The 23197-nt window shown below is 37.5% G+C and overlaps 1 protein-coding gene across 13 annotated transcripts in view; it reads left to right on the forward strand.

The window, feature by feature from the left end:
- Positions 1-23197, forward strand: part of Rapgef6 (Rap guanine nucleotide exchange factor 6) — a 176904-nt gene that overhangs the window by 70737 nt on the left and 82970 nt on the right. For 12 of the 13 annotated variants that reach the window (XM_006984863.4, XM_076578398.1, XM_016003473.3 and 9 more), the window contains 3 exons: positions 11301-11432; positions 19802-19979; positions 22364-22500. In XM_006984863.4, the coding sequence (XP_006984925.1) occupies positions 11301-11432; positions 19802-19979; positions 22364-22500 (447 nt within the window). Of the gene's footprint in view, positions 1-3365; positions 3533-11300; positions 11433-19801; positions 19980-22363; positions 22501-23197 lie in introns of those variants that run through there. The other variant, XM_016003469.3, reaches the window with a different exon arrangement.

A 23197-nucleotide genomic window follows, 5' to 3' on the forward strand; every position in this document is an offset into this window, starting at 1 on the left:
AGGGTAACATGTTTATAGTGTTAACTATGAGAATCTTATCTTTGGTTTTCTATGTAGCATAATTTCCAATATCCAGTTTATATTTTGTTTATAAATTATATATACAGATAACAAATTTGAGTAACTAGATCATTCACATATTTATTTTAAAAAACTGTTTTGTAATTATTGGGAACTTTGCTTGATCTTACAATAGTCAAATTTTCCTTTTAAAGCTAAAGATTGTGTCAGTATGACTTAGCATACTGGCATTTCCTATGCAGGGGAAGTGTGTTCTTCAGTGCGTAGCATGTAGTGATGCTTCTAAGTTGTATGAATCAGGACTCTGTCCCTTGCTGCACTGACCTCACTTGATAATGGGTTGCAATCATGATAAATTCTTAAACTTGATGCTCATGAAAAAATAATTGATTCACATATTTTGGTTATTTAACAAATTACCTACCTTTTTTCTATCAGTAATTAAAAGGTTAGTTATTGTACGTGAAGAGACGGTGGAGGAGAGTATCGTTTGGCCTGTTGGTTTCTTCCCCTGGTATTGTTACCCCATGAGGTTTTGCATGATAGGTTCACCATACTGGTTTCTGGAATAGCAAATACTGTGAGATAATTGGTAGAACAAGATGATGTCATCTTCACTTATAAGCCAGCCAAACTGGAGAGGGAGGAGGAGAGAGAGAATATTTTGATCCTTTATTGGGGTGGCTGTGTATCCAGTATGTCTGACATATGGCATCAGTGGATTGCATTTCACTCCGAAGCAGCAGCAGCTGAAAGATGACTGTCTCTTGCCCAGCTTGAGACCCTCCTTTGTGTCAAAGGAGTCAGCACGACTTATGAAAGGAACAAGGAGCCACTGCAGACTTTGCTTTCGATTGGCTGTCATTATCCTACCAACACATGCATAAATATATAGTCTGGCATGTAATTAAAATATTTATTGAGTCTTGTTACTAATTTTTGTGTTTGATAATTTTCCTTTACGAAAGGTATCTTGAGCAAAAAAAATTATCTTTATCCACATTTTTCTCTTTTAAAAGTGAATACTTTTCATTTGTACTTAAAATTGTATTTTTAAAAGTCTAGCTTGCAATTTATATTCATTAAATTGGAAAAAATATTTTAGTCCTTAAAAATCAATCTGTCGAAATATTAAATGGTTTACCTTCAAGAAACTAGTGCTTATTTGAACTCATCAGAACAAATTTTACATTTGATTGTAAATTTTGTGGGAAAACGTTGGGGTTTTTTGAAGAAAACATAATTCATAGGCTTTTAAACGTATTTTGCAAACATGGCAATATGCTCAATAATAGCATTACTATGTTAAATTTTAGTTGTATCAGAGGCAGCATATTTCAGATTGGGAGTATAATGTTGTTTGGAAGTTAAGAGACTTCACCTGAGGGAATTGAAAAACTGTGTGTGTGTGTGTGTGTGTGTGTGTGTGTGTGTGTGTGTGTGTGTGTGTGTGTGTGTGTAAGACGTATAAAGAGAAGGATACTTGTATTAATTTTCTCACTGACTGTTAGTCTCACAGTTTTGCTGCCTGGAGGTATACGTGACTGTACTTTGGAAATGGACTGTAGCCATTGGGAAGCACCATTTAGGAGATGAAGTGCTAGGTGGGTGTATATGCAGTAGGTGCCGTGTAGCAGAAGCAGAAAGGAAAGGGTGGATGCTCGAGGTGACGTGCTTTTCTTATTGGAGAGGGTGTGGCCAAATTTTTTCTTTTAAGTTTTAAGGAAAAAATATGAGAGCTTCCTTTTAGTCCATACTCTTATCAGAAACAGGTTTAATTGTTTCCTTTTCTGATTCATTTTATGTTTTGCCAGCTGTCTCTATCTAGGAATGGCACATTTGGCTGCAGTGAAGTACCATGCTATATAGATTATTCTTCATCAAAGGAATTGGTACATATTGTGCCTGTAAGGTTTATTCCCCCCCGCCCCTTGCAGGATGATTGTTTTTATTTAAATGTGTTTATTTAAATCATGTTTTTACTTTTAATGCAAATTTAGTGTGGACTTGAAGGTTAAACCTTCAGAACATTCATTCAATAAATAGCAACTTTTATGCAGAAACGCATGAATTTGTGGTGTTAAAATCAATTTGATGTAACATCTCTGAACCAGACTGCCCATGTATTTGGAATTCAGTGTATCTTACTACAGCAAATTATTTTCTCTTGGGAGAACAATTCTGTGTTAAATTTAAATAATATTAGGAAAGAGGCTCTCAGATACAACTGGATATAATGTACAGAATTTTTAAATGAATTTTGGAAACTGTAAAACAGAAGGTTATGTTAGCCGGGTTTTTTTTTTTTTTTCCTTGCAGAATTTAGCATGCCAGCGTGTCTCACAGAAGGTCGTGTGTGTGTGTGTGTGTGTGTGTGTGTGTGTGTGTGTGTGTGTGTGTGTGTGGTGCAGTAAATTGCTCTTGGGCTACATCTGCAGATACAGTAGCCAATTGATCTAATGCAGTTTGTGAAGGCTTTCTGCACAGGTGATGTCATCCTTTTAGCTCTATTCTCCTCCCACTCTCTTTCCTTCTTATTAGATATTTCATCTTACTGCAGGGCATCGAATCAATAGGAGCTTCTCCTTAGGGAGCTGCCGTGAAGCCAGCAAGGACAGTAGGAATTAAGACAGTAACAGACTCTTGCTTTCACAAAAGATCTAGTGGTTTTTGTGCTGCATCGTATATACATGTTATCCAGAAAGAGCAGACTTAGATCACCAGTGCTTCCTTACTGATGCCTTGGAACCAGGAGCCGTATTGCAGAGCTGTGAAAGTGCTTGGGAGAAGAGAAGGTTGCTTGAATTCTGGATATTCTCAGACAGTCTACAGGACAAACCTGTTAGAGTATTTGTCTTTGCCTCCATTTGCTCTGTGGTTGGGGTGGTGGTGGTGGGGTGTGTGTGTTGGTGGGGGGGGTTGTTTTTTTTTTTTTTTTAACCTCTAGCATTTGATAATCTAAAGAAGAGACTATTATCTTCAGGATACAGCATTTGCTTTGCCTCTAATGCAAAAGACTCTGTGGTGCTTGCTCTTCAGAATGAAATAAGTTGAAGAAAAAACAGCCACATTACAGAGAAGACAGGATTCCAGAAACACAGATTCCATGCATATTGCCTATTTGCTTTGACTGATACAGTATTAGCTTCTGTGCTGCCAATGTGTACGTCTGTGTCAGATGCCTGAGGACGCATGTAACTGTGTGCTGAGCCAGAAATCTAAACATCTTATTTGATGTTACTTGCTTGTAAACTGACATTTAAGGAGAATTCTTACACTTAGAACAATACTCTCTGCTTCTGAAAGCTTCTGATTTTTGTAAAGAGGGTTGGAGGAGCTGCCTTTATATAACAACGATGGTGTATGGATTGTAAAAAGAAACTTAGCAGAATTTTGTCAACATACTCATCAGTGTGGCTCTGGTTTAAAAGAGAAATTACCCCCTCCAGCCACAGAAATGGCTTTTCTTGTTCGCTGTTATGCCAATTGTCTTCAGCCATGGGCCTCCAAAGTAAGTAATTATTATTTTTTTATTAATATAATTTAATCGTTACATTTAAATTGCATTTGAATTCTAAATGAGTTCTATTGTGCTATTTTCTAAACTATAAAAATAAGAACTGTAAATTAGTCTATAAAGCCTTGATTCCTTGTTATTTAATTCAGAGAAAGTGTAATGCAGCCTCTGAGATGAATTGAAAAGACTCATTTTAACAGTTTGCAGACTTGAAATGTACGTCTGAGATACATACCTCAGACAGAATCATCACTTGGCTGTAATTGTTTCTGAAATAACTTGTGGCCATACTTGATGCATTCTTTTGTTTTTTCTTTACCTTAAATAGCTAGTGTGTTTAGACATACTGTTTTAATCATGGGCTTATATAATGTAACTCGGTTAATGTGATGCTACCTGAGAACTTAGAAATGAATTGTTCTATTTTATTAAACTGGGTGTTCATTCTTAAAGAATAACATAAAAAAAATTGTGAATGAAAATTATGTAAAAACAGTCAGTGTTCCAAAGTATTTTCAAAGGAGTAATAGCTAAAACCACTTGTCATTATAAGGCAAACATATCACCTGTCAAAATAACAAAATGCTGAGTTGTTGAAACTGTTTATTACAATTCAGTTTTATTGTGGGTAGTGGCTATTTACGATGTTTGGAGCTATCTTTCTTACCTTGTGTATAAATTTCAAAACGAAAGACCAAATAATTTAGAAAATGCTTAAATGGTACTTTAAATATGACAAGATTTCTTTATGGTTCTCTTAGATTCTGGCACACTGGAGGCTTTTCATAGGAAGGTCTGAAATCATGCCTTTGTTTCAAAGGTTTGCTATTGATGGTGACTAAGGGGGAAATAGTTTTGACAGCACTGTGCTGTACTGTTTATTTGGCCTAGCTCATTGCATATTTTCCTGATGCTCTTGTGGGAGGACATTTAAATGTACTGTCCATTTAGCAAACAGCTGGCTGTGGCATAAAGAGATGGAAAGGAGCCTAGGTACACAATTTAAGCTTTTATCTGCACACACAAAGAGGGTGGCTGCGTCAGTGCAGACGCCACCTGTGGGGCCCAAGCACTGCTGACAGCAATGTTGGCACTACTAAAATTTAAAACTGTGCATGGAAGGGAATTGAAGGAAACCAGATAAAACTGAACAAAATTAAGAATGGAGTATAGGAGTTGTTTTTGAAGGAGACACACACACACACCCAAATTAAATAAAAAAACAACTTGGAGAGGAGTATAGTAGCCACTCTTAAACCACGGTTTAACAAGTGTGGAAGAGGAAAGGGGGATGTAAAGAGCCACTGGTACATTTCATTAAGTGACGGCAAATGAGGAGAATTCTGTGATAGGTGCTTTCCTGTATAAATTATAAGTATACATGTCTCCTTCCTGTCTCCTTTATCTCTTATGTTAATATTAAGATTTAACTCTTCGCTTAAACACATTAAGCTAGATATTGATTTTCATACTCTCTTTATTTGATTCTTTTATATAAATTTGTTTTACTTTTATTTAATGATGCCTTTTTTTTTTTGTCATTTAGTTGTATATAAAATAACCTCGATATCTTTTCTCTTTAGCTTTTGAAGAAGTTAATACATGGCTTTCTGGTATCTACTGTTGCTACGAGAAGTTTGAACTTCGTTTGTTTGTAGTTAGTTGTGTATTTGTTTAGGTTGTTTGTTTGTTTTCCGAGACAGGGTTTCTCTGTGTAGCTTTGGTGCCTGTCCTGGATCTAGCTCTGTAGATCAGGCTGGCCTCAAACTCACAGAGATCCACCTGGCCCTGCCTCCTGAGTGCTGGGATTAAGGGCGGGCACCACCACCGCCTGGCTAGATTATTTTTATCCATGAAATTTTACGAAGCATCAGAATGTTTTGTTTTTATTTCTTGGTGCTCTGGGGACTCTTTCAAGCCACAGAGTCTTTTTTGTCTTTATTTCTAAGAAAACAAACAACAAGAACAAAAGCACAGTTAGTTGGGGTTTGTTTGTTTGTTTGTTTGTTTGTTTTTGATCTCACTACATAGCCCTGCCTAGTCTTGAGCTGGCTTTGTAGACCAAAGAGAGCTGCCCGCCTCTGCCTCCCGAGTACTAAGATTAAAGGCGTGCACCACTATACCTCCTGGAAATTGTTCTTACCAGAATTGCAGCTCCTTCATTTTCTCTCACCTTTTTCTGCCAGTAATGTCTATAAACATTTATTTCAGCTTGATTTTTCTAACTTACAAACTCATTGACTGTTTGTAACCAGTGCTAGATCATGTCTTAAATTTTTAGTTTCTTGTTTCTGATGCCTCATAAATGATGCCTTTTCATAATTACCTGTTTTAGTGATGGTTTTTATTTTATAGGTGTGATTTTTTTTTTTTCTTTACCCTGTATAGTCTTGTCTTTGGTTCATTGGTTTCCAGGAATTGGCTTTACTCAGGAGATTGTTAGTTGGTTGCTCCTTTCATGATTGGATGGGCTTGCTTGATTGAGGTGGCCTCTTGCTGTGGTGGGGAAGCCATTGTGCTTTGGCTTCTGTTTTCCTTCTTTTAGCTGTTCTACAGTTGGGAGCCAGTGAAAAAAATTCATAAGCAGCTCAGCTAACTTAGTCATGCCTTGTCTTTACGTTACTTCACTTCTCTACAGTATTTGGCCCAGCTGACCACTCCTGAACAGACCACCACACACGCACACACACACACACGCGCGCACGCGCGCTCTTTCTCTCTCTCTCTCTCTCTCTCTCTCTCTCTCTCTCTCTCTCTCTCTCTCTCTCTTTGTCTCATTGGCATCTGACAGTTTGTGTGTGATTCTCGCCTGTACTAAGGGGTCCTTGTAATTTTTCGTGGCTTAATTTTAGTAATTATAATTATTTGTGACCACCTCCACCTTTTAGGCCTTGTATTGGACTTATCTCTGTGACTTTCTTTTCATCTTAAATGTTTCTAGAGTAATTTTTACGAACCAAATCTCTTACACTTTCCTCCTTAAAACTCTTTGGGAGTTCCCTGTAAAACAGGAGTTGTAAGCACTCTGGAATGCTATCTGGGGCTTGGGGCATGACTTAGTGGAAGGGGGCTGTGGCTACCATGCATAAACCTGGGATCCCATCTCCAGCACTGCCAAGAAAAACAGGAGGAGGAGGGGGATCTTACTGTCATTATCTGTATGAGCTGTGCTCTGGTACAGTTTCTTATGCCTCATCAAGTCTCTGGACTCAGTGCCATTTAACAGAAATATGGTGTACAAATTAAGTTATATTTTAATCGTTACATATAAAATATATAAACTATGTTATGTTGTCTATCCAAAATATTTCATCATGTAATGTAATAATTAGTAGTGAAATATTTTACCTTTTGTGCCATGTATTATAAATTCAATATTATTTTACCCTTAGAACACATCACAGTCAGGCCTAACCATACTTCTCGTGTGTAACCAGATTTATTATTTTGCATAATACATTTCTAGGTCTTTGTTATTAATTTTTAATATGTTTAGTCTTGATTATCCTAGTGACTGGCCTCAAACATCACTCACTAAATAATTTTGTTATTCTAACATTTTAATAATTTCTTAATCTCCTACATCCCAAGACTCTCCTTGAGTGGTTTTTTTTGTTTGTTTGTTTGTTTGTTTTGTTTTTTGGTTTGGTTTGGTTTTTCAAGACAGGGTTTCTCTGTATAGCTTTGGCACCTTTCCTGGAACTCACTATGTAGCCCAGGCTGGCCTCGAACTCACAGAGATCCGCCTGGCTCTGCCTCCTGAGTGTTGGAATTAAGGGCGTGCGCCGCCGCCGCCGCCGCCGCCGCCGCCGCCGCCACCACCACCACCACCACCACCACCACCACCACCACCACCACCACCACCTGGCTTTCCTTGAGTTTTGATTATGGGTAGCATTTGGATATATAGTACAATTTTTTAGCTGTAAATGGAAAGTTAGCAAAGCATAATAGCAATGTTTATGTACATTAATTAGCATCAAGCTCAAATGCATTCCTGAAAGCAGTGCATGGGAACTTACCAACTTTGGTACATAAACAAGAATCATTTTTCCCCCCCATGGTCATTTAAGTTTATCAAGCAAGTGGCTTCTGGCAAAGTGTTTCTATAATCCAGTAGTTGAAACCTTGAAAAGGGAGTTTTAATAATGCAGTTTGGACTTAAAATTGATTTTTAAAGAACTGCTATCCTTTAAGGGGTACACAAATTTTAAACCTTTTTAGAACTAATACTGTTTCATACTTCGGCACCTTTTGAATGTCTTTGTCAAATCAAATAGTGCTTGGATGTGGGTTGTAAGAAATCAGATATTTCAGATAGCAAACTTTTTAGATATTTCTTTGTTAAAAATGCTTGATTGTGGCAGGTTATTCTTAAAGTAGGACATAGAACTGTCATGCAATATTGCTGCCTGTGTTTGTGCTGGTTCAAATTGTGTCCCTCCCTACCTGCTGAGCTGCAAGTGTTCTTCATGGCTATGTCTTGACTAGCACTAGTTGCCCTATAAAAGTATTTCAAACATGGAATTGTTGACCATGTGAGATTATCCAAAAGCAGTATTTCTTAACCCTGGTAAGATGCCAATAAGAGTATTCGTGAAAATCAATTTGAAGAACAGTATGTGTAAAATAGATTTCTGTATTGAAGGACTGCTTATGCTATAAAGAGCTGAGGGACATAAAGAGTATCATTTTCCAGTTTGTTCAACCATAGAACTCTTATTTAATTTTCAGTATTCCTGAATTGTATCTCTTAGAATACAGCTTTGGAGAGTCTGTGCTTGTGGAATACAGACTCTGCATGTGCTGAAGTGTCCATGTTCAGAAACCTGAGCAGCAGTGTCACTGTTGAGAAGCCCGAGGCAGGCGTTCAGTCACTCTACGGGTGTTTAATGAGCAGATGCTGTGTGCAGGGTAGACATCACTACACCAAAAGCTTTTACTTGATTGGGAAAGGGGGAATAGTGTAAAATACCAAGAGCCAAAAGTTCTACATTCAAAAGAATGGAGTAAAAATACAAACATTTTATTTCCTAGAAACTTCTCAGCGGCTTATACAAGCTTCATCTAGTTATCTTGTTGGCTGCTTTGATAGAGGAAAATATGAATTTGTTTTTCTGGTTGCTGGCAAGATGAACAGTCTTAGCCATTTCTTCTGCTGTCTTAATCTAAGTGATATGTTTAGATAGTAGAGTCAAAAGACAAAGGAATCTGGATATCTGAGCCTTTGCATAGTTTCCTTCAAAGAGTCCTCTGCACCTGTGGAGACCTTAAGGCTTCAAAATGTATTCAATCAGCAACTGACTTTATAATTCTGTAATGTTTATATTCAAGACATTTTCCCCATGGGAAACTTGGACAGTAGTCTTCATAAACACTTATCTTCAGCAAACCACACAAGTCCACAGATACAAAATACACCGAGTCTGATAGAACATTTTCCTGAGCTTAATGGGTTAGAACGATGATGGGCCTTGGTTGATTACAATACTGTCGTAAGTCACACCTCCTTGCTCTGCCTGTCTTTGTAGGAATCTTGTGTGTATGGTATGTAGTGGATGGGTGCAGGGTGTGTGGTTCCACATAGAAGAAATTTGTGTTGTCTGGTGAAAGGTCAGCTATTAAATTAGACTTGATCATGAAGAAAAGGAATAAAAGTATTCCATTTTGATTCTTACATAGTAAATAGAAACTTCCAGCGTAATGTCATGAAGAAACATCTACCTCATTTGGTCTCATGCTCAGATCTGGAAATCTGTGTAATGGCATTTGCTACCGTTCACAAATGAACCACCTAAGGAGCATGCAAGTGTTAGCTGCAGCCACTGTCTTCTCATCATAGCTGTTCTCTTCTCTTAGAGAGGTTCAGGAAAGTCCTATGTAAAGTCTATCATCACCCCCTCTGTCTCCATCCTTGTGTCACCACTTGTGATCCTAGCATAAAATACAGCCTAGCGGGATGCTAAAATCAAATAGACTCACGTATGAATCCTTGTGAGACTAAGCACATTGCTCAGATGCACTGCCTCAGTCTGTCATCAGTCAAGTAGGAAGAATTAACATTTTCTGCTTTTCAGGGACTGGTGGGGGTTAAGATTTCTCAGTACACTATAAGTATTTCCAGGTCCAGTCTACAGTGTTGTTCTGGCCTTGGTTGATTACAATACTGTCGTAAGTGACACCTCCTTGCTCTGCCTGTCTTTGTAGGAATCTTGTGTGTATGGTATGTAGTGGATGGGTGCAGGGTGTGTGGTTCCACATAGAATTTAGATAGATAGATCATACAGTACTTGTCCTTTCTGTTTCTGGTTTGTTTTTCCTTGCACATTTTGATACTGTGTTCTGTGTGATTTTTCTTTTTCTCAGTAATGGCATTTTTATGACTTTCTTAACCCATCAGCAGTAGTTCATGGTATAATTGGCCTGTGAAATTCTATAGTCTGTATTCTTAAGATAGGGGAACTCAGACTTGGTCATTTTCTCCTTTAAAATAGGTATAAATACAATGAATGTGCTCAACAAGGAAACTTTTAGGTTTAATGGTCGTGAGTAACAAATTGAAGAGAAATTATATGGAAGGGTGGTGAATGATCTTCTCTTACTTAAAACATTGACTGCTTTATAGCATAGTGAAACATTTCTTGTCTTAACTTCCGTAGCATTACTTATGAGATAACCTATTTTATTTCTTGTTATGAAATATATTGTAGAGTCTGCATCCTTGATAACAGTAGTCATATATTAAAGATCAAGTGTTAGAGTCATTTCCTATTTATTTTTATTTTTTAATTACATTTGTTTGTTTGTGTATGCACGTGGACATGGTATGACAAGCATGTGAGGATGAGAGGAAAACTTGTGGGAATTGGTTCTCTCTCCTCTGTATGAGTCAAGGCAGCCATCTCAGGCTATCATGCTTGAAGAGACAAGCATCTTTACCCACTGAGCCATCTTGCCAGCTCATGTCCTTCCTGTTCTTCTTGTATCTCTGCAGTTAACACAGACATTCATTGAATAATTTTGACCACCGGAAAATTTTTCAGGTGCCAACTACATCATAATACAATGTTAAGAACAAAGGTTATGGAAAAAATTTAAATCTTATCTGCAGATGTTCTTCTGTAATCTCAAACATTATTATTAATTCTATTCAAGCATGCTACTGGTGTGGCTGTGTGTGTGTGTGTGTGTGTGTGTGTGTGTGTGTGTGTGTGTGTGTGTGTGTGTGTGTGTGTGTTTTACTCTTGACGTTGAAAGCTGTTTGGTTTCAGTTTTTAAACTTCATTTCTATTTTATTTGTTTGGATGTTTTGCCATATGTGTGTAGTACTCATAGAGGCCAGAAGAGGATTTCAAATCTCCTGGTACTGGAGTTATGCCTGTTGTAAACTGCCATGTGATGCTGGGAATCATACTCAAGTCCACTGGAAGACCTTTTAACCACTGAGCTGTCTTTCCAGCCTGCAGCTGATACTATTATTTGGTTGAACAAAGAAGTTGACTGTCTCCTAAATTATAGTTAGTAATGGTAGTCTCTTTAGAAAATTGTTCAGTGGGCTTGCCTCTATTAAAATTATCTATCAGTTTAAGAAAGTGTGTTTGGGTCTTACTATTTCCAAAAAACTTTACTAAAAATGAAGGATTTCTATTCTTGAGTTCTGAACAGTGTACATAAAAGTGTGCTGTAAAGTTCCATTATGTCAAGAACTCTCTAATAGGTAAAGCTTGGCATTCAAAATAACTCAAGTTCCTTTTTCCTTCAGCTTCCAGCTGATCTTACCAAGATGCACCTCACAGACAACCCTCATCCACAGGTGACTCATGTGTCTTCTAGTCAGTCTGGCTGTAGCATTGCCAGTGACTCTGGGAGCAGCAGTTTATCCGATATCTACCAGGTAATACCTTAGGCTGGGTGCTATGCATACAGACTTTTTTAATGCTGCAAAATACCCTCTGCTTATCCTCTAGATCAGTTGTTCTCAACATGTAGGTTGTGGCCCATTTGGGGGTTCAAATGACTTTCACAGGGTCGCCTAAGACCTTCGGAAAACACAGATACTTGCATTACGATTCATAACAATAACAAAATGACAGTTATGAAGTAGCAATGAATAATTTTATGGTTGGGTGTTATGTTACCACAACATGAGGGCCTGTATTAAAGCATAAGGAAGGTTGAGAACCACTGAGCTAGATGATCATCTATCTTTTAATTCAAGTGTGAAATTCAAGTATAAGGTTTCATCAAAGTATGCTTTATATTCTGTCTCAGATTCATCAGCCTGATTAAAGAAGCAATCTGTCATTTGAGTATATTCCAACAGTAATGACGATGGGATTTTTCCTTTTCTTTTATCCATTTGAATCCATATGATACAGAATGCATAAGATATAGACGGGAAAAGTCTGTGTGTTTTTGTGAAACAGGATATTGCCCTGTAACTCAGGCTGGCCTGAAAATTTTAGTCTTCCCTGCTTCAGCCTCCTGAGAATTGAGATTTCAGCCATCATGCCTGGGTTTAAAGAAGAGTTGAAACAACAGTTTACACCTGTGGAAGGCCTGATTTTTATAATCGTAGAAGTAAAATTTATGAAGAAAAGTAAGAATTGCTTTTGCACCATCAAACTTCTATCCTCTGTAACATTAATTAAATAGAAAGTTAAATAGGGGATGTAATTATGAACTTCTCCATTTTTAAAACTGAACCAGAAGTTGGGCGGTGGTGGCACACACCTTTAATCCCAGCACTCGGGAGGCAGAGGCAGGCAGATCTCTGTAAGTTCCAGGCCAGCCTGGGCTACAGAGTGAGTTCCAGGGCTATTACACAGAAAAACCCTGTCTCAAAAAACAAACAAAAAACTGAATAGAAAAAAATTCCAAGCTAAATGAGATTTCTTGTCTTTCTTTCTTTTTTCCAGTGACCCTTGTAATAAAAAGAGGGTTCTGGAAAGGATTACAGACTAAGATAATCCTCGAACAGTCCTACTGGATTAAATCTAAATTTGGTTTGGGCCAGTACTGATTTGTTAAGTCCTCATGTTGGGCTGTGATTCTATCTTTAGTGTCCAATGTCTAGGGCAGATTCCTAGGTGTAAGGCCTTATAGCCTGAAGCCCAGTGAGAGTAAATAACCAGAGATTTGGTGTTGATGGTTGGGTTAGTCAATAATTCAGATATATTTTTTTATTTCTGGGCTGACAAGTAGACATTTAATGTGAGCTACATATTTTTTTTTTGGTTTTTTTATTATTATTATTATTATTATTATTATTATTATTTTACAACACCATTCAGTTCAACATAATAGCCACAGAATCCCCTGTTCTTCCCCTCTCCCCCACCCCTCCCCCCAGCCCACCCCCCATTCCCACCTCCTCCAGATCAAGGTCTCCCCCGAGGACCGGGGTTGACCTGGTAGACTCAGTCCAGGCAGGACCATTCCCCCCTCCCAGACCGAGCCAAGGTGAGCTACATATTTAATTTAAAATTTCAGTACTCATATAAAAGGAAACATGAAATTAACTTTGTTGATATATTTTATTTAACATAGTATTTCTAAATGTCATTTTGACATTTAAGCAGTATTTTAATATTGTAAATGAGTTTCTTTGCATTTATTTTTCATGCTTAGTTTAAATTTAAACAGCCCATCTCAGTTCTGACTGGTCATACTTCAGTGCCCCAATAGCCATATATATAGATGGAGAGATAGATATAGATAGATATAGGTATACAGATATATAGATAGTGGCTACCATGCAGTAAAAAGCAAAATTATAGTCATTTTTTTTCTGAAGAAAATATTTACATTAAGTTTCTACTTAGTTTCTCAGATTCAAATATTTTAAGAAAATAGCTTCTTTCTATGAAGAGGAATTTGTAGGCAAATGGAAAATAGAAAAAAAGCTTGCAATTTTAGGTCAGTATACAGCTTTCTTGGCGAAAAGATACTAGGACCATCTCTGACTTCCTATTTGCCTTTTTATAATTTTTTTTTTTTTTTTTTTTTTTTTTTGGTTTTTTCGAGACAGGTTTTCTCTGTGTAGCTTTGCGCCTTTCCTGGAGCTCACTTGGTAGCCCAGGCTGGCCTCGAACTCACAAAGATCCACCTGCCTCTGCCTCCCGAGTGCTGGGATTAAAGGCGTGCGCCACCACGCCCGGCTTCTTTTTATAATATTTATAAACTAGAAATTTACCCTTTCTATTTTATAAAAATACTATAAGGAATCTCAACAAATAAAATCAAAATAATTCATAACTCTTAGCTACTCACTCCATTTCTTTAGTAATTGTTGGGTTAATCCATTCTACTTCTTGAAAGGAAGTACATTGTAGAAGAACTAGAGGTGTTGCTGCATCTAGGAATCAAGTTAGAGTTGTGGTTTTTTCTGCTTCTGTGTTGTTTCATAAAGGAATCCTGAGGAAGACTGGCTCTAAAACAACCAAATGAAGTGTTGTGGCTGTAGGTTTCTCTCAAAATAATTGGTTATGTATGCCTTGCTGAGAGAGACAGTAAGCAAGATGTGGCACTGGCAAACTATAGGTACCTGATCCTGCTGGGGGATTCCATTTCTAGGAGAGAAATGATTGCCTTTTTTGAGGCAAGAAGCAAAGCCCTGAATAGTTGTAACAGAAAGAATGAAAATGAACATATTTTTATTCAAGTAAGTGCTTTGCTATGTGCTGGAGAATGGACTGTGTGTGCAGCTGGTATTTCTCCAAAGATGCTAGAAGAGGGTCTAAGATACTGCACTGATGGTAGCTTCTTCAGTCACCTACCTACTAGTGATAGTTGGGAGTCTTGTATTGTAGGATGATTCCCTCTGTGTGGCTGCCTTGCTTGCACCCTTCCATGCATCTTCCTTCATCAATAACAGTCTGCAGTTTGAATTACCTTTTTGCTATTTTCTTTACAATTAGAGAGAATGTAGGTAAATGTCTTGCCAGTTATCCTTCATGTTACAGAGTATTGAAGAACATACTTCATAATCCAGAAATTCGAACGTTAATTTTTATGTTTCCTTAGTTACTGAGTTCAGTACCATGTCATAAATTCTGCTTCCTATATCATTATTCGTGTGTGCATATGTTTCATGGTCATTAATGCATTATTTACATGTAACAAAATTTACCTTCTTTATGGGAAGGTAGATAGGGTAAATTGGCATCGGGTCTCAAAGCATTTTACACTTGTTTGTAGTCAGTTCCTCTTCTGATCCCTATCCCTGTGAAAAACCAGTCTGTTCTACACTTACTGTTTTACATTTTCAAAATGTTATGTTAAATAGAATCTATTCAACTAAATAAGGGAGTGTGCATTTGTGAATTACCCAGTAAGACAGAGGTTAAGTTTTAGTAAATAGAGAGAGTGAACAAGTAAAAAGATAACAGACATTTAAATTGAAATTCCGGAAACAAAACAGGACTCAAAAATGTCAAGAAGAAAATTGTGGTCATATTAAACCCAAAATGCTGAGATGTAAGATAAGATTTTTTTTTTTTTCCTTTTTCTTTTTTCGAGACAGGATTTCTCTGTGTAGCTTTGCGCCTTTCCTGGAACCAGGCTGGCCTCGAACTCACAAAGATCCACCTGCCTCTGCCTCCCGAGTGCTGAGATTAAAGGTGTGCGCCACCACTGCCCGACTAAGATCTTTTAAGAGTGGCCAGTTAAGGTAGAAAATCTCAGATCCTTACTTACAGCTAGCTTTTAATTAAGGCAATTTCCTAGAACTAGAAACATCTTATCTTGACAAAAGCAACTTAGGGGAAATGGTATGTTTGCTTACAAGGCCAGGTTTACAGTCCATCATTGTGGGAAAGCAACTAGTCACATTTCATCTATAGCCAGGAGCAAAGAACGCTGACTTAATGGCTGCATGCTTGTGCTCAGCTTCCTTTCTCTACTCTTACCCAGTCAGAATCCCCTGGTCAGGTCTTCTCACCTCAGCGGAATCAGAGACGTGCCCACAGGCCAAACTGATCTAGACAGTCCCTCACTAAAATCCTTCCCATGTGATTCTAGATTGTGTAAAGCTGACAGTTAAACTGTTCATCACACACCATAAAATAAAGCAAAACAAGCCAACAAGATAAAAGTAGACATGAATTCTTATATTTTATGTCTTGAATAAACTTAAATGATAATTTGTAAATGTGTGGTAAATGATTAAAGAAATAATAGTAAAAGAAACTAGAACAGAATTAAAATAGAATGATAAAGTAGACCTCAAAAAATATAACAATTTCTAGACCTGCAATTTTAATAAGAAACCATGTATAGGATAAGAAATATTTAGAAAAATTGCGTTTACCTGCATGTGTGCATGTGTGTTTCCAATAGCGCCTAGGGAATAAAACAGGTAAGAAAGGTTAGTACTGGACCAAAGGCTGCCTTTCAATGAGTACTTGTTAAATCTATGAATATACCAAAGCTGAATGTTCCCTGAAAAGGGTTAAATGAAACCCTGGACCTGATAATGCTGAAAGGAAAAGCATTGAAAGTATGAGGTTCTGGCTTAACACTTAAACCTCAGCTTAAAAATGTGGTTTTCATAAGTTTGTATAGCATTTTTATTACAATTTACAGCCCCTCTTACTGTAGCTTCATGGTTATCTGGCTGCAAACAGGAAAAGGATATTCTCTGGTGATTTATTTGGTGACTGCTAGCTCATCACAAAAATCAGCTCATACTTGTCCTACTAGACCCCTGCTGTGTCTTCCCTTGTGCTTAATCTGTTTAGAGGATCTGCCTCCTAGGGCTCAATTTGCTAACTATCCTACAAAAATGATTCCGCATTCTTCTTCCATCTCTTGATATTATCATCCTAGTCCCCATGATTCTGTTTATTTTTGTTGCCCATTGCCAATCTTTTCTGTTTGAATCTTCATATTTACTCTGTTTACTGTGCCACTTTCCCACCTCACCCCAGCCCTCTCTATACCCTGGGTTGGTCTAGAGAACTCATGGACTCAGTTTATCATATGTTGGATTGTGGGCCTGAGCCACCATATCCAGTTAAATTTATTCATCTGTTCATTTTATAGTGTATGCTTTCTTAACAAGAGTCCTTATTTTTGCTTTACAAGTGCTTGGTAGTCACACAGTAGGATTTCCTCTTTGTGAAGCAGTATAGTCTATTCAAGCTGGTATAATAAAATGTCATGCACTGGGTAGCTTACAAAGAGTAGAAATTCTCTTTTCATAGTTTTGGAAGCTGAAGTTCCAGATTAAGGTGCTGACAGACTTGGTATACTGCAAAAGACCTCTTTCTGATCCATAGATGACATTATCTATCTGTTTGTTCATGTGGAGGAAAGGTTGGATGAACTCCCTCTGGTCTTTCATTAGGGTACTTACCCATTTGTGAGGGTTCCAATAACTTTATGAATTTATGGCAGCCCAAAAACCCCACCTCCGAATACTATCATCTTGAAGTTAAGATTTCTTTCTATTAAGACTTTTTAGGTAAGTCTGAGGCCAGCATGGTGTATAAAGTGAGTTCCAGGACAGAAAGGTTACACAGAGAAGCCCTGTCTCAAAAAAAAAAAAAAAAAAAAACAGAAAGAAAGAAAGAAAACTGTTAGGGTGTTAGAGAGATGGCTCCATTGTTAAGAGCACTTGTTTTGGTTCCCAGCTCCCATATAACAGTTCATAACCATCACTATCTCCAGTGCCAGGGAATCTGGTACCACCTTCTGGCCTCTGAGAACACCAGTCATGCATGCAGTTCACTTACAATACATGCAGCCAAAACACTCATGCACATATAATAAAAATAAGTGAATGAAAACAATTTTTAGGATCTGAGGGTATACCTCAGCTAGAAGAGCCTTGGGTGGCCCTGTATTTGATCCTTACCACTGTTGAAAGAGAGAGAGATCTGGGGATGTAGCTCAGTTAGAGTGCTTACCTAACATGTTGGTTTCAATCTCAATACTTCATAAACTGAGCATAGTAGCACATATCTGTCTATAATCCCTAATGGCAGCAAGAAGATCAGAAATTTAAGGGCATTCTTGGATACAAGTCTTGAGTTCGAGGCTCATCTGGGAACATGAAATCCTGTCTCAAAAAGGAAAAGAGGGTAACTGGGTCTAGACCATAGCAGCAGACTGTTAAAGCCAGCTGTTCTAGTCTTAAAAGGTTTCAAGTTGTGTTTTTAATGTGGATTATTAACCACTTAAAGGTTTGTGGGAATCCAGAAGCAGTGTAAATTGTGCATAAAACAAGACTGAGTTGTTAGCAGAGCCCTAACTTGAATTAACAAAGGAACAAAGGCCAAAGAATAATGTGCTGACCCACAGACAAAGTGGAAAGATTTCTGACAGCAGAGTTTGTACTCGCAGATAGGGCTTCCTGTCCTATCTGTCTCTGGTCATTTGGCACGCACACCCTGTGGTTTGCCTATTTTTCCTACATCTTGCTCTCTGATACTGTTGCTGGTACTCTCTTTCTGTCTGGTATGTTGTATTTCTGCTGCTTTATTCCTCTTTCTGGCTCTGCTTTTCTTACTCAGAATTCTCCTTCCCATTTCCCTGCCTCTTCTCTTCCTATTTGTTTTTAATTTTGTTCATATTTTTTACTCTGAAACTTTCATTGATGGTCACAATTCACCTTATTTAACTGTCCTCCAACCCCTCCTCCCACTTCTCCATGGCTTTCCCTCCAGTATGTCTCTTCCTCTTTTGGGGGAAAAAAAAATTCGTATGCACACACACACACACACATCCATATGTCCTGAGCTTGAGCATTATTAGTGCTACCCATGTGTACAAGGTTGTGAGATTATCTACTGCAATACAAGGAACCTGCCAGTGGCTACCCCTCAGAAAAGTGACTCCCTCTCCCCCTACCTTATAGCTCCTCAGCTATGGGTAGGACCTTAGGAGCAACTCCCCATTCCACGCTGGACTATTTTCCTTTATACTGACTTTTAATTTTATTCCAAAGTACTTTTCTAAGTAAGAATACCACGTTATACTGGATATTTTAAGTGCTTTGATCTTGTATAGCAGGTAACCACCATTGATGTGAGTTCATGGGTGCAACATGTTATATACAAAGGAAGTATATCAGACCACTCCTCCCCGTTGTCTGGCTCTACATTCCTTCTGCCCCCTCTTTGGTCATGTTCCCTGGGGAGGGGGAGGTTAATATAGAGAATAAATGGCTGTGAAAGAGGACAGGAGCAATGTAAGATCTTAGGTGAGCCTGTCATAACCTTCACTAGTACTCATCTTTGAATACTTTTTATTTATTTATTTATTTATTTATTTATTTATTTATTTTGGTTTTTCGAGACATGGTTTCTCTGCATAGCTTTGCACCTTTCCTGGAACTCACTTTGTAGACCAGGCTGCCCTCAAACTCACAGAGATCCGCTTGGCTCTGCCTCCCAAGTGCTGGGATTAAAGGCGTGCGCCGCCGCCGCCGCCGCCGCCGCCACCACCACCCAGCCTGAATACTTATATTTATTTTTATGGAATTCTTGTGCTCAACTTGTTTTCTGTGACTGCTCTAATATTCAAAAGTAGTACCTAATCAGTTTTTACTTTTAAAAGATATCTTGCGCAAAGCTACGCAGAGAAACCCTGTCTCGAAAAACCAAAAAAAAAAAAACAAAAACAAAAAACAAAAAAAATAAATAAATAAAAGATATCTTCATTTTCTGTGAATGACAGCTCTTAAAACCTGTTACTTCCTAAGATATTCAACATTGATGTTTCCAAAGTTGTGGTTGTTAGGTTGATTTTAGAAATTACTTTGAATAATCTTTGTTCTTTGCAATGTTTTTAAGGCTCAGTAATATATTAGAAAGTGGTAATGTTTTTTTGGTTTTTATGTCAATGTTAGTACTTTGTAATACTATTGTGCCTCTTCTCAAACTCCTGCTCTCTTAATCTCCATGATTGCCTGTCCTACCAGACTTAGTATCTTTATGATGAAAGAATAACATTTTTCACAATAAGCAGCATGTATTAACAAGGTACTGGTTCATCTGTTTTAGAAAGCTTTGCTTTAGGAAAAGCAAATGTTTATTAGAGAACAGTTACTAATACATTTAATGTTTGTGTCTTATACTTAACTGGATCTGACTTATCATGTAGATAACACAGAAGAAAGATAGGCCTGCATTTTAGGTAGAACAAAGTTTTATAAATAAGTATCTTTCCATTGTTGCTGAATAGGCCATTTTGGCCAATTTACAGTGTGATGTATAATATTTTTAGCAGGAAATGATTCATTGAAATTTCTTTCTGTAGGCTACAGAAAGTGAAGTAGGAGATGTAGACTTAACACGTCTTCCAGAAGGACCTGTTGATTCTGAGGATGAAGAGGATGAGGAAGAGGAGATTGATCGAACAGATCCACTTCAGGGTAGAGATCTTGTTCGAGAGTGTCTTGAAAAGGAACCTGCAGACAAAACTGATGATGATGTTGGTAAGAAATATATCTGTGTTCAAGGCCTGGTTCCAACCAGGACTCCATGGAAAAATCAGTAAATAAATAAATGAATAAATAAAAAATAAAAATAAAGAAATCATACATTCACATAAGCATTTTTTTTTTTTTTTTGGTTTTTCGAGACAGGGTTTCTCTGTGTAGCTTTGCGCCTTTCCTGGAACTCACTTGGTAGCCCAGGCTGGCCTCGAACTCACAAAGATCCGCCTGCCTCTGCCTCCCGAGTGCTGGGATTAAAGGCGTGCACCACCACCGCCCGGCTTCACATAAGCATTTTTAACCTTATATGCAGAATAGTCTGTTGCCACATAACATACTATACCAACGCTTAACTTCTTAAAACAATATACATTTATTATTTCATAGTCAGAATGTATATACATACTTCAGTCATCTGAGGCTTCACTAGAGTGCATGAGAATGTGTCCAAGATGACCTACTCACAAGGCTTCTGGCACAAGACCTTAGTTCTATGATATGTAGTCTTTTTTTTTTTTTTTTTTTTTTTTTTTTTTGGTTGGTTGGTTTTTTCAAGACAGGGTTTCTCTGTGTAGCTTTGTGCCTTTCCTGGAACTCACTTGGTAGCCCAGGCTGGCCTTGAACTCACAGAGATCCGCCTGCCTCTGCCTCCCGAGTGCTGGGATTAAAGGCATGCGCCACCAACACCCGGCTTGTTATGTAGTCTTTTGTAGCCTGTCTGTTCACCCTAACAATGTGGAAGTAGATCTCCTCTAGTGTGGGTAATTCAAGGGTGAGTCTGCCCCAGTGTCCTTTATGACCATCATCACGTCTGCCACAGCCATTACACCATGCAAAACTGAGACAATGTTTGTGAAAGACTATACCTGGACATTGATATCAAGATGGCAGATCATTGAGAACCACTGTTAAGACTTGCTGTGTTTATAAAATATAACCATGAATTTCATGATACTGATTTTTCCCTTTATGTTCATAAGACATTTAAAGCTCACTGGAATTGTGCCTAGAGTCTATGAAGTAGTTTTTAAATCAATTTCAAATATATTTGTGTTACCTTTGTGTGTGTGTGTGTGTGTGTGTGTGTGTGTGTGTGTGTGTGTGTGTGTGTGTTAAAACTACAGATAAAACTTTTTACATATTTCTTACAAAACTAGTTAATCTATTTTAATTGAAAATTTGAATTCTGAAGATGTTGATGTGTCTTTAAGGAATTAAGTTTACTTAGTGTCAATTACATATTGCTGTTGTTCAGTTAAGATTTTAGATTTTCTTTTTATAATCATTGCTGTTAACATTACAAGTCAATGCTAGTAAAAAAAATCATAACTTCATCAGTATATTTGATTGATATAAATAATCAAATATTTGAGCATTCATGACCATTATAAAGATAGAGTATTATTAAATAACCACTGTTTAGACTCATGCTGAAAATGTCTGCATAGACACTATGTTAGTTTCATGAAGTTTTAAAATTGAAGTTTATTTCATTCTGATTACATGTGAGATTCTTGAGTGATCATTTCTGTTGAAGCTTGTTTAACTTAACTGCAAATATATGTGTGTTTCCTTATATTTATCTTTATTAACCATATGTTTTTACTAAAAAATAGCTTCAGAAACCCATAAGCATTTAGTAAGAAGTTAAGTAGTTGATGTGATAAATCTTAAGGTACAATTCACTTTAGTTATTCCTAAGTTACCAACTAACATTTACCAGTAGAATTAAGAAAAAGAACATTCTAGACAAAAGGGTTTTTGCAAATCAGAGTAGCACTAAACTGCACCACCAATCACGTGCCATCTCCAGCTAGGCAAATCACAGATGTTACAGCTTCATTTGAACCTGTGTGGTTTCCTGGTTCTCTGAGTGTTCTGAATGATGATATCTTTCAATATGCCTGTATTTATAATGTGAGGATAAATATGCATACAGTCTATCTCTGTGTATGTGCACACATATAACCTTCTAAATAACTGGGTTTTAAAATTATTTTTTAATATGATGCTTATTTTACCTGCATGTATATCTGTGCAACATGTGTATGCAGTGCTATGGAGATCAATAAGGGAGTGTCAGATCTTCCAGAACTGGAATTACAGATGATTGTGAGCCACCATGTAAGTTCTGTGAATTGAACACAGGTTCCCTGGAAGAACAGCTGGTGCTCCTAACCACTGAGCTGCCTCTCCAGCCCCTATTTGGTTTGGTTGTTTTGGTTTCTTTTATATTAATGGTTGTGACGTGATCTGTCTTGATGTTCTTACTTTAGCAATGTAAGTTCCTAAGTAGATTCCTAATAGAACACTGAATTATAAAATTTGTTGTATGTTAAAGTAGTGTCCTTGATCTTTATGCTAGAATTTCTGTTTTCTTATAGAACAGTTGCTTGAGTTCATGCACCAGCTCCCTGCCTTTGCAAACATGACCATGTCTGTAAGAAGAGAGCTCTGCTCTGTCATGATTTTTGAAGTAGTAGAGCAGGCTGGGGCTGTTATTCTTGAAGATGGGCAAGAGGTAGGTAGGCAAATAAATCATTAATTTCTTTAGGCTTGTATAAAACTTGTATAAACTCAAGATTTTGAGTTTAAAGTATTTTCAGTGAATACTGACTCAAGGTAGGTTTTTGTTGTTATTGTTTGGTGGGTTGGTTTGGGTTTTTTTGTTGTTTGGATTTTTGTTTGGTTTTTTATTTTTTGGTTTTTCAAGGCATGGTTTCTCTGTGTAGCCCTAGCTGTCCTGGATCTCACTCTGTAGACCAGGCTGGCCTTAAACTCACAGAGATCTGCCTGCCTCTACCTTCCAAGTGCCAGGATTAAAGACATGTGCCAGCACCACTTGTTGGTAGTAAATTTTTGAAGAGATAAGTTGTTTTTGTTGTTGTTGGGTTTTTTATTATTGGTTTTTTTGTGTGTGTTTTGTTTTGTTTCTTTTACATTTTTTTAACTGTTGGTTTCCCAGCAGTGGACTTATGCAAAATAGGTATTCAATCGATAATTGAACCAATTTTTAAAATATTAAATTTAGATAATAATACTCCTTAAAAAATTCTTCATTGGCCGGGCGGTGGTGGCTCACGCCTTTAATCCCAGCACTTGGGAGGCAGAGGCAGGTGGATCTCTGTGAGTTCGAGGCCAGCCTGGGCTACCAAGTGAGTTCCAGGAAAGGTGCAAAGCTACATAGAGAAACCCTGTCTCGAAAAACCAAAAAAAAA

The sequence above is a fragment of the Peromyscus maniculatus genome, chromosome 8 (assembly GCF_049852395.1).
Source record: "Peromyscus maniculatus bairdii isolate BWxNUB_F1_BW_parent chromosome 8, HU_Pman_BW_mat_3.1, whole genome shotgun sequence".
Taxonomy (NCBI): domain Eukaryota; kingdom Metazoa; phylum Chordata; class Mammalia; order Rodentia; family Cricetidae; genus Peromyscus; species Peromyscus maniculatus.